The sequence below is a fragment of the Tiliqua scincoides genome, chromosome 7 (assembly GCF_035046505.1).
Source record: "Tiliqua scincoides isolate rTilSci1 chromosome 7, rTilSci1.hap2, whole genome shotgun sequence".
NCBI classification, from domain to species: domain Eukaryota; kingdom Metazoa; phylum Chordata; class Lepidosauria; order Squamata; family Scincidae; genus Tiliqua; species Tiliqua scincoides.
This window is the reverse complement of record NC_089827.1, coordinates 70,137,624-70,150,101: the sequence shown is the minus strand read 5'-3', so window position 1 is coordinate 70,150,101 and position 12,478 is coordinate 70,137,624. Positions and strand designations below refer to the sequence as shown.

Sequence of the window (12,478 nt, the reverse complement as noted above, 5' to 3'; positions counted from 1 at the left end):
GATTGGTGGGTGGCTGCCATACCCAAGACCTGCTGATGACTAAGTTATTGCTGTGGTGGCTGGAGAAGCTGCTGGCAGGAGAGGGGAGAAAGGAGGACCTCTGCAGGTTGAAGAGGTGAGCTACCCTGGTGGTGGGCCCCTGCAATGCAGACCTGGGCTGTTGTGGGGAAACTAAGGGGAGTTAATTAGGAGTGAGCCTAAAGTGGGCATGAATTCTCTAGGTGCAGCTTGGACTGGGAATTTGGCAAATCACATGCCACTCTGTTGGCTTTTCTTCCTCCACTGAACACTTCTGTCTCAGGCCACTGCACAGCACCTTTTAGTTTTTTGTTCAAAGTGTTAGCATTCAGTTAACAACAACAACCTGCACAACTTGGGACCCAGGGCCTAACCCTATGCTGTCCTGGTACTACATGGTACAGCTGTGCTGAAATGGTCACTGCTGTATCCTGAAAGGCCAGAGCAGCAGCTGGAGGTTTCCTTGGGGTTACATCAGTTCCCTTACCTTGCGTAGTAGCCCACTGCAGCCTCTATGCGTCTACTCAGATCTACAGTAGCAAAATTGCTGGTGCAGATTTGAGTAAGATTTGAGTGAGCCTTTCAGGCGGGGGGAAAGGATCTGGTGGCAGCCTCTGCTGCTGCCCCTACCTCCTCTCAGGCACCCCATGGGCTGCCTTCTCCCCACCCAGAAACACCCCTCCCTGCCTTTCCCCCTGCCCAGGAATGCCTCCTGCCACCTGCTGCTGGCATAGAGGCACAGTGCTGTGTGGCTTGCTGGCATTTACCCCCCCCCCTGCAAAGTGCCTTACAGTATGTTTGTGAGGACAGTTGCCCAAGAAGTGTGTGAGCCAAAGGTGCTGCCTGGGCAGTGGATCCGGCTAACAAAAAGATGCAGACCATGAGCTGTTTTTGTGGCCTGTCAGGAGGAACCTGTTGCAGTGCTAGGCAGGTAACAGAAACAAGTTGATCGAGTACCTGGTTTTGTGTGTGGGAGGGAGCAGCGCTACCATATAGGCTAAATTTCCAAACGTAAGTTATGTCTAGTATGATCTTGCTATCCTACCCTACCAACAGAGTTGGGCCAATGAAAGCTATACAATAAAACCACTATGATGAGAGAAACTTCAAACAGTTTAATCTGTCTTGCTCACCGTCTTGTCTGTTTTTTGTAGAGATGTTTGCTATAAAAACTGCTATCTCACCACTAGCAATTGTCTCAATTACCTTGTCCCCTCTGAGCACACTTCTTATATGGACACTCGATCCACAAGAACAAATCTCATTTGCAGTGACTTCATAGAGAAAATGACTTGGGGAGGAGGACTATAAATTTTAATTTTTTTATAATCCTATGTAGTTTTGTTTACCAGTGCACAATCACTCTGAGCACATTTTAACATTTTTTTTTTTTTAAGTCTATGACTTGGAGAAAAAGTTCTCATTTTAAAATTTTATTCACACATTTGAACTGTGTTCTTACTAAGTTATTACTTTATTCTCAAAATGTAAAATCAGAGTGGTAAAGTCACAAACACAACACAGCTGCATGGTTTTATTTGGATATAAAATGAAGTAAACAACCAACATTAAAATTTAAACCAGCAGAAACATCCGCGTGGCTCTATACAACGGAGGAAACCAGGTCATCTTGTTTTTAATCATGCCATAATGCTTCCCATGTTCTGCCGTTCGAATTAAAAATCATTCTCTCTCCCAATCCCCATTCAGAGAGAGCAATAGTTGTATGCAAGGATCTCTAAACTTAACAGATGGTCAGTGCTCTGAACTTTGACAGCACTGATTGAGGAACAGAGCTGAAGGGGGATGATTGCACTCAGTCCCTCCCACAAACAAACTGGTGACTGGTACTCTCAGAGCTGACCAACCTTCTGTTAACCAGCCACCCAGTGAGAGGGATACAAATGCAGTAAATGCAGTCATAAGTAGGAGAGAGAGCTGTTTGTTTTCTCTCCACCCTTTGCAAATTTTGGCAGATGAGCACTTTTAATACCTCTTTGCCACACTGTGACACTGAGGGGCTGAAAGGTAACTACTGATTTAAAGACAGCATCATTCTTCTTCTCTCTTGCCTACCCATTAATGTAACACAGCTCCTGCACTGTATGTAGAATTTTGTGACAGATAACAAATGGAATGCATGCAAAATACGTCAATAATTTCACACATTTTCTCCCAGATGAATAACCTGATTGTTTTTCACTAGCTTGTCATATCTGAGTTGTATAGTTCTACAAAGGATAGAGCAGAATGTACAAGGCTACCTAATACTCCATTATACCACTGGTCCATTTATTCATTGACTGGGCACGGCACTGATTCATGCAGTTTTTGGTGTGGCAAAATACATTTTGTCACATTCAGGCTACATAATGATTCCATATGAGATAACCAGGGGTTCTCAAACTGTGGGTCCATAGCCTACCAGAGGTTCACAACCCAATTTTTGGTGGTTCATGAAACTGACTGGGCAGACTAGGCGATGTGCATCAACAGTTAAACAAGCTGCTACTGGGGGAGGGGAGCACTGCTGCCCAATCGCCATTATAGCCACAGGGGCTTCAGCAGCTGATGAAGTGAAACTTTTTTAAGCTGTGTCCTGAAGCTAAAAGTTTGGGAACTATGGAGAAAACCCATTTGCAGCCCAATTCTATGCATGTCTACTTGGAAATAAGTCCAATTGTGTTCAAGGGGGTCTACTCCTGGGAAATTATGGATAGGAAGGATGGCAGCCTTGATTGCTTTACTACACAGCCAGATAATTTTTCAGCACAGTGACTCAGCTCGGACACCATGATCCAATTCTTCAAACTCTGGTTTAACAGAGGATTTGAAATGTGTCACAGGCCTGTAGGCTGTACACTACCATTTCCCCCCTTCTTCCTTCGCTCTTGTGTATGGATTCTGTCTTTAATTTCATGGTTTGTAACAAGCAGAATTGCCATGACATCTGAAAAAGGGCAAGCTATACTTAGTGTTAACCAGGAATTGCCTTCAAAAAATGATTTGACATGGGTTTGTAAACCATGGTTTGGAGGCAAATTCTGGTTAGTGTTAGTTTGCCTGATTTGCATGACATGATGGTGACTGAAAACCAGAAAAGGGAAAAAGGAATCTGTGTGTTCACTCTTCCCTCTTCTGCTCTTGGACAAGGCACCAGCCAGGGAAATCTACTGTAGATCCTTTTGGTAGCTGAGTGTGTGGGGAAAAGGGAGAATGAGAGCCTGGGGAAAGAAGAGGTGGACTCTGGGCGAACTCTAAACCCCTTCCTTTTCACAGTTAAGAATGGAATTGGGAATGAGCCACAGGGAAGTCAGGCTGGCTACTTGAAGCACATCTGCAGTTAAAAATAAAACAGTTTCACTGATGCTTTTAAGTGGCTGTGATTGCAACAGGGAACTTAAGCATGTCTTTAAGGTTTTGGTTCCAAGCAAACCTACTTGAGCATAAGCCTCACTGAATTTGATGGGATTTACATGCATAAGATCAGGCTGCATGTCTCTAATCAAAATCACTAAAACTTAAAAGTTTCAGGAGGACTACACCCTTTCATCAAAACAAAGTTCGAACCAGAAGCTGCACAAAGTACATTCTAATCCACATGTTGTTCATCCCTTTCAAGTACCCCCAAAATGCCCTGAAGAGTGAATGTGTGCAAGGTGCAACAGAATCATAAACCTTGGAATAGCTGCAAGGGACTATTAAAATCAACAGTGCCACTTGACAGGCATTCACATGCTCAGTGACACCCCTGACTTTTTTTTAAAGAGCCTACATATTACATAATGAAGATTAAATGCAGATAAAACCATGGCTCTGCTGAGACTAGAGATTATACTTAAATATAAGTTCATTAAGCAGCTGTTTCCAAATTATTGCAGCCAGCATATTGTGCATTCCAACTATTTTCAATGCAAAACATGGAAGCCTGCAAATTCAGCTAAAATCCTTGTGGTTAAAAGTTTTAAGAAACCACTGCTGCCTTTTTAAAATCTCAGATTCATTTCAATCATTAGAGCCTTTAAATTTGAGGTCTCGCCATTATGAATCAATTTTTACCCTGATTTTCTTCCAACAAGCTCAGAATGGCATGTGTAGTTCCTCACACCATTTTATTCTCATAATGGCTCTGAGAGATAGGTTAGGTTGAGCAACCTAGTGTTCCCACTAAGGAGTGTAGCGATGAGACAATGTACCTCCCAGCCAAGCTCCACAGAGCATGGAGCTGGGCAATCCAGAAGTTTGGCGATGACATCACCAAATATCTGGAGGAGATATCGCAACTCACTGCAGTGTCACACAGCTGCCGAAGGAGTCCGTGCACTGGTGCGCACCCTTAGAGTGAATGGCGATGGTGACTGGCCTATGTTCCTTTTACACACTTAGAAACCTTATGCCCATTCTAGGCTAATTAGCTTCCCTTATCCAAGATAGGCAGCCTTAGTTACAGGCAAAGCTGTGATGAACCCCATCACACCATCTGTGAAGGCAATCGGCAGGTAGCTTGCTTGTTGAAGCTGCAAGGGGTCCCCATTCCCCTCGCCTGACCACAGCAGAGACACCTTGGTTATCCACCATCTTGTGGCTCAACAGCCATACAATAACTGCCCTCCCATCCTTCCCTCATCCCTACTAGGTTACAGCTGCAAACCACACCCATTGCAAGCAAAAGTTCTGGTTTTAACTCTATACTTCCCAGTCCTGTCAACACAAGGGACTACTGCTAACACCACACACTATCTCAGTGTGCACCTAATCAGTATCTGCGTTTCCACTACAGTGTAGGGTCACTCAAAACTTTCTAGTCAGGAATGCTGGTGCAACCCAAAATTGCAAGATGTGATATGCACCTAATCAGTACCGGAAAACTACCCCAGAGTATCGCTACATCACCATATTTCACAATACCAAATACCTCACAGCTCAAGCCTGCTTTTTGCATGAATGCATGACTACTCAGAAGTAAGGCTCATTGAATTCAATGACACTTACTCCCAGGTAAGTGTGTCTAGGAGTGCAGCCTTATTCTAATTTCTTGGATCAGACCTGAGAACAAGATAAACTACAGTAAACAAATTTGCATTATTTAATGTCCTCACTCTCCTGTATTGCCTGTGTGACTTTCGATTAAATCCATTTCTTATTTGCCTTATTCATAACTCATGGGTTTGCTCTTGTGGGGAAGATTAATAGACTGTGTGGCAGTACTTGTATCTATGGCAAGAAGTGACAATGGACTGTTTATGGACCAAAGGAACGGCAATCTATTCTACAATTTCAGTAATGATACATCATACAAGTGAGAGATAGATCAAGGCTGTAATTTGCCCAGACTGTGCTTAACCCTAGGTCACCTTCATAAAAAAAAAAAAAACTGTCTTACTCCAAATAAGATCACTATCTAGCTAGATTTAGACAGGAAATTTTTTTCTGTCCTACCTGGAAATGCCAGGGATTGAGGCAGAGACTTTCTGCATGTCCGCCACTGAGCCATAGGCCCTCTCATGATCATGGAATTACTTACATTATGCATGTACGTGAACAGATCTACATCTACACAACTACAGCCCCACATCTACACAACTTAGAGCAGTTTCACGTTAACTTCTTAAAAAGGAAACGTATGCAATCCCAATACCACTCGAGTTGGCCTCCAAAAGGAAGCAGACGCCCTCCTTCCAGTGCAGACAAAAGCTCCAAAGCCTATTCCAAGCTCTTGCCTACTCTTCCTTGTTCCACATGACTGGCAAAGATAGAGCCATAGGTGCCCATACAACTACCCTCACCTGTTACTCATAAAAAAGAGGCTAGATCAAATTGTTGAAAATCAACTTAACCAAAGGGTGCAAGTAGCGTATGAGGCAGTTACAACACATGAAAAAATTGGGTCACTGTGTTAGGCAGCCATTCCTTTTGTTTGCCTCCTCTGTCTCCCACTCACCCCAATGTTAACTACTGTTCACAATGCTTTTAGGTGTTGCAATTACGAGAACTCTATTAAATAACCTTGCTCAGTATATAGCTGCAAATTAATTGCAGTTCAGTTTTGTCTAAGAATAGTTCTGCTAAACTAATGAGATCTCTCCTCAAAGGGTTCAGAACACCCCATATTAGCTGTAGTCATCGCCCAAATTAGCCACAGATATTTTCAAGTCAATTCTACCTACAAGTGCATGCTAGGATGCTTTTTAAATTTCACCACTCATAACGAAATCATTACGTACTGGCAGTTAATGAATCCACTGGCAGCAGCTTGTCGTTAATTATATGTTCCACTTCTCTCCTTTCACTCTGCTATGCTTCTCTCTATTCTCAGTTTACTCCTTACTGTACTCTATCATTCAGCCTTATGTACTGTATGTTACATGATCTTCTGCCTTCCAAATCCCTTAAACCCTGGAACACCTGCAATTCAATCTCCTGGATGGTTGTATTGATGCTTGTTTCCTGCTTGGCCAATACAGCTCCATGCAAAGCTCAGGCTCAATGGCAATGTCGGTGAGATTAAACTGGACAGTGACTAAAATTTTCATTGTTTTGAAAATGTATTATATATAACAGAGAAGTCCTACAAGGCAGTTTTGCAGGTGGGAAGACGTGCTGACAAAAATTAAAGGAGTTAATTCCTGTGCTTGAGACTAGGGTAATCTCCCACCATTTTAACAAGCTTTCAGGTGTTTACAGCAATGGAAAAATAATCTTTTAAACTTTGAAATGCTTAATGTTATTTGGACAGAGAGAAACAGGAAATGTCACTGTTGCGTCCTGGAAAAAATAAACTAAGGCTTACCTTCCTATCTAATTATATAATGGCCCAGAAAAAAAAAAATAATATGTTAAGTTGCTTGTGAAGACTTATGGTACAAGCATATCCACAGGTTATGGAGGTTGAATAGTATTGATGCCTATATAGCTCCATCAGTGTACATGGCGCTTTACACAGAAGGAGAGAACAAATTCCTGCCCTGAGGGACTTATAATCTAGACCAGCCATTTTCAACCACTGGGCCGTGGCACACTGGTGTGCCACAGGAATTTGGGGGGAAGGTCATTTATTAATAGGGCCAATGGGAGATGTGAGCCCCCACTGGCAGCATGGTGTGCCTTGTCAATTTTCACAAACCTGTTGGTGTGCCTTGACCATTTTAGTGCGTTGTCAGTGTGCCATGAGATGAAAAAGGTTGAAAATCACTGATCCAGACAGACACAAGAGAAACGGAGGAAGAATGAAATCGGGCAAAAAGAAAGCAGGGAAATCAATGAAGGCAGGATTCAGTGAAGGCTCCAATTCTATCCTGGTTCTATAGCAGTGTGGATCTCATGATCCGCAGCCATTCAGTTATGGCAACATGAAAGACATGCTGTCATTGGGCACTCTGGACACAAACAGCTGGAGGCTCCATAGAGGCTACAACAGAGCAAGCAAGGGTGGTGGCAGGAGGGGACTGGTCAAGGTCAGTTTAGGGGAGAAGACAAGAGGGATTCAGGGTAGATCTTGGTGGCAGCAATATGCACTGAATCCTGCCTCAATTTCCGTGCCTGGACCAACCCCCTGACTGTCCTCCGACTTGCATGGCATGGTTTTGAGGTAACCCGCTGACAGCCAGAAGGCCTACAGAGAGGTAGTACAAAATATTTTTATTTATCTTTCCCAGGCCATCTGGTCACCCCTCACCACCACAGCATGCAGCGCGTACCCCACTGGTAGGCCTGCATGCTATGGATTCATGGGAGATAGAATTAGGCTGTTGAACTCCTGCAAGCTACAACAGCATACTGCCGATTTTCACAACAGAAAGTCAGTTTAACTACAACAGAATACAGTGGGAGAAATTGAAAGATCTGAGAAATGGATGAGGAATGATCAGAGAGTGGGCCACTTTTGGATCCTATACTCGCCATACATTTCCCCCCTCCAGCTACCATAATGGGTTAAAAACATACCCATTGAAGTCAATTGACCATACTTTATTCCAGTGGCAGACTATTCTGTATTCCATAGTAACAGACAATGCTAGACAATCTTTCAATTTCTCCCCCTTTATGCTGTTATAGTTAAACTGACTTTCTGTTAATGACAGTGACAAAATTTTATCTTGCAAAACTGTTAGAATATGGGTCTCAAAATAGTAGCAAAACTGTGAGTATATTTTAAGTATGTTTTTATTTATATTGTTGGTAATAGCTCTCTCTCCCCAATATACTGTTATGCATTCTGTACATCCTGCTCTTACATGGGGCTGCCAGTTGGTTTTACATTTCTGTTTCACTTCCATACAATCTTATGCAACTTCCAGCAACAACCTGAATTTAAAAAGGTAGAATTCTCCTTACTTCTAATTTTCATCTTGTCTTTTTAAATAGCAGTGACTAGAAATGCAAAGGATCATGGTTGTATGATAGACATGCTTGCCTTTGAAAATCTTTTCTTTCTAATAGATTGCCATCTGGTCACACTTTTGCCAGAAAATATTTATCCTGCTGAATGTATTCAGCACTGAGGTGGAGCTGTAGATCACATGCTGAGTTTCTAGATACTCAGAAAAATCAAGAATTCTCCCAGTTATAACATATACTAGAACCTGATCTAAGCTTTTCTTTCCTGTGCCATAAATAACACATTTCAGAAATCAATTTCAGGCAAGGCTATTATGGAAACACAGACTCCTCTGGTCTTCCTCACAGTCCAACAAAGTACAAGCTGTCTAAATTTAACCTGCGACCAACTGATTCCATTTTTTTTTCCATTGAATGTACTGCAGAAAACTCTGTCTTGTCTTTGGAGCTAGTTGTAACCCTACAGAGAATATATAAGCAACTCACTGACTTTAATCATTCCCAAATGAAGCATAAGATTTTAAAATGCTCAGGAGTTTTTTAGGCATGTTTGACATAGAATAAAAAATAAATGCTTTAAGGCTCTTGAACCTTGTACAGAGTTCATTTGATTCCATTCACGACAAAGCACAAAACAAGTAGTGTTAAAAAGCAGTCAAATAATAATAAAGCAAATTTTCTTCATATTAACAAAGTACAATGTTCCTTTGAGGAGAATTCTTATTAGAGGGTGACACCAATGTTTTCAGCATACATATTTTACTACGAGATTTTTAATCCCTTCTGTTGCTTTGGGTTTGCAATGCAAAACAGTTTTTAAAATAGGCTCAGTGTTTCTGCCTAGTAACTATAGTAATGCCGAGTGCAACAGGGTTCTGCAGTCTCAGTCTCAAACACGACCAAATGATCTCAGCACAAACATCGGTGCCAAGGAGAACTGAACCTGACATTCAAGGAACAGGGGTGGTCAATTGAAATCAACAGGTGAGATCCTATGCCACTACCTTTTGGCCATCACTGACCCCAGAAAATTGGTAAGTCACAGAGATATGATGACAAAATCCACAGCTGTTAAATTTTCCCTTCTACACAACTCTTAAAGGTGCAGGGGCTCTCTGGGGATCTAGATTTGGCAACCCTGTGCCCCCTTGACTCCCTAGGCTGCAATGCCTAAAACGTTTCTTCAGATATGCCTTTCTAAGTTCCTTCTGAGAACAATATTTTTAACGTTAGCCAAATTGCCATCTTTCCCCTTCCCTCTCAGATACCAGGCTGCAAATATTCTGACAGGTTTGGGATGGGTTTGAACATTATCTCATGGCATCAGCTCCACCAATCTGCATCGGAGGCTACACCACCAGAACACAGCGCACTACAGATTGCCCTACTTCTGATACCCAGCGTTCACACCACTTTTGGAGTTTGTACACGCGCAAGCCTAGTCTCGTCGTGTGAGAGCCTATTTCACAGAGGCTTTTACGGAAAAGAAAAGGATAGCCACCAAAGAATCATACGTGGCACCTCTGCCACAGATATATCATAATAAAGCAGCTGTGCTGTATACAGGTATATTACCCCTTATCCGAAATCCGGACTATTCCAAAATCCAGACATTTTTGTCCAAGACTTATTTTAACTTTTGGTAGTGTGAACACTAAAAGGTCTTGTGCTCATTTCTAAGTACAGTGCAGGTACAGGCTGTAAGTTCTGTTCTCTGCAACGTGGCATGTGTACCTGTACAGACATAGTTGAAAAATGTGCACTAGGCCAACAGATACCCATATGGATAACAGTGCAAAGAGCAAAAGGAAGCATTCCTCATGATATTTATGCAATTATTCCAAAAGCCAGACAAATCCGAAATCCAGACACCTTCCCATTCCAAGCAGCCTGTTTAAGGGATACTCAACATTGTATAACAATGAACAAGAGATAATAGGAACCTGCACTGCTTATAAGGTAGCTAGCTGTAAAATCAATTGCAATGCAACAGTCAATATAACCCTAACAATGGCCCTAAAGTAATACTCCAGATCATATAAATCAGATTAATAATCCAATGACACACTTTAACTACCACTTGGCACTCAGGTAATCATACAGTGACTCCTCTCTCCAGTGGTGTAGCAAAAGGGGGTGCAAAGCATTAAGTTTTGCAGGTGCCTGAATGTGCCGTGCAAGTGGTGCCCTCCCCTCCAGAGCCATTTCTGGGCGTTGGGAGCGAAATTGAGGTGTTCACCTTGAGTGCCCATGTGCTCCATCCCGCATTCACCTCCCAAGACGTGTAGTTCAGGTATGAGGGTAGAGATCCAGGTCTTCTCTTGCAGCAGGAGCCAGTGTAGCTAGATGGGGTGCAAAACACTGAGTTCTGCAGGCACCTGAATGTGCCCTGCAAGCGGCCCCCTCCCCTTCAGAGTCATTCCAGGTGGTGGGAGGCATTTGCCTCCGTTTTGCTCCCACTGCTCAGAATGGGGAGGTGCTGCTTGAATGGCATATACAGGCGCCTGCAAAACGTAGTGCTTTGCCCCCCCTCTAGCTACGCCACCACTTCTCTCTCCCCAGTGCCTGCTTATGTGTGGCATGGCAAGTCTCCTCCACGTTCCGGATGGCTGGTCTGGAGTGGGATGTGGGTCTGTGTTGGGGAGAGTCCTCTTCTTCCTCCTTCCAGTTGGTTGCGTGCAACTTCCACCCCATAGCATCCTCCCCGGGGCAACTGTGCGCGTGCTGACCCTGGATGGTGTGCATCTCCTGTCTACACTTACCTGGGAGTAAGCCCCACTGACTATAAGGGGGTTTACTTCTGAGTAGGCATGCCTGGGCTGGGGCTCTCACTCCTCCGCGGGAAGAAGCCTGAGCGCGCACTGGTGGGAAGTTTGCCTCTCCCCCTCGCAGCCCTGGACACCCCCTCCGCTTTCCCCCTCAGCAGCCCCCCCCCCAGGCGCCCCAGTCCCCAGAGCCGCTTCCTTCGCCCACCTTGGCCGGCCAGCCAGCGCGCTCTGCCTGCCTGCCTCCCTCCCTTCCGGCCCTGGGACCCCCTGGTGAGTCCCAGCGCTGTTCGCGGGGGGGGGTCCCTTCGGGGTGGGGGGAGCCGTGGCTGCCTCCAGCCGGACCCCGCGCGGGCTCTGCGAGGAGCGCAGCGCGCGCCAGGCTGCCGGACTCTTGGAGAGGATGCCCGGGACGCGCAGGGCGCGCGGCAGCAGCCTGGGGCGGGGCGGGGGCGCAGCGTCCCGCGGGGCTGCCCCGGCCGAGGGAGCCGAGACCCACCTCTGTCCAGGGTGAGCGGCTGGACGGCCGGCAGCGTCGTCGCCATGTCTGCAGCGCCGCCGAGGCTGGAGTGACGCGCGGCTGCCGGAGCAGCAGGCTGGAGAGCGATTGGAGAGGGTGGCGCTTCGCAGGGGAGGGAGGGGCGGACGGGGAGGGGGCGCAGAGCCACGCCGTGTGTTGTGTGGACCCCCCCCGTCCAGCTCAGGCCAGGGGCATACCCGCGCAGCAGCAGCTGGCGCGCGCGCTGCGGAGTTGGCGCTGGGCGCGCAAAGACTGGGAGAGAACTGTGTGGAGAGACCCGCGGGCAGGGCTGGGCCGGCTGCTGGGGGCTCTTTCACGCCCACACCTCCTCTTGGCCCAGTCCTCTCCACTGGGCTGCCAAGAGGGGAGGAAGGGGACGCGGGCAGAGGTGGGCCACGGGTGTGTGCACTCCCTCAGAGGTGGGCCACGGGTGTGTGCACTCAGAGGTGGGCCACGGGTGTGTGCACTCTCTCAGAGGTGGGCCACGGGTGCGCGTGCACTCTCAGAGGTGGGCCACAGATGTGTGCACTCATCGCGTGAGGCCTCTGGGAACCAAGTGCCTCTGGGAACTAAGTGCCAGGTAAGGCACAAGAGTTTAGCATCTGGGCGAGTTCAGCAGCAGGGCGAGGAGGCCAGGGCCCCATACACTGCCCTTCCTCTTCCCTAGAGAAAAGGGCTGCTATCCAGTGTACGGTTTTTAAAAGGACCCCTAAATAAAACAACAACAACAACAACAAAAAAGCTATGCAGTCAGACAGCCAGCAGCAGGGTGGGGGCTATCCAGTGTTTTGCATCGAGTGCCACATGTATGATTATATGCCTCTGGGGCATAAGTCAT

General features: G+C 45.8%; 1 protein-coding gene across 2 annotated transcripts in view; it reads right to left on the bottom strand.

Moving 5' to 3' along the window:
* The window catches only part of LIN7A (lin-7 homolog A, crumbs cell polarity complex component), a 46,901-nt gene extending 35,217 nt beyond the window's left edge, over positions 1–11,684 (bottom strand). For both annotated transcript variants that reach the window (XM_066633509.1, XM_066633510.1), the window contains exon 1: positions 11,620–11,684. In XM_066633509.1, the coding sequence (XP_066489606.1) occupies positions 11,620–11,665 (46 nt within the window). In that variant the 5' untranslated portion in view covers positions 11,666–11,684. The remainder of the gene's footprint in view (positions 1–11,619) is intronic.
* Positions 11,685–12,478: the final 794 nt, after the last annotated feature.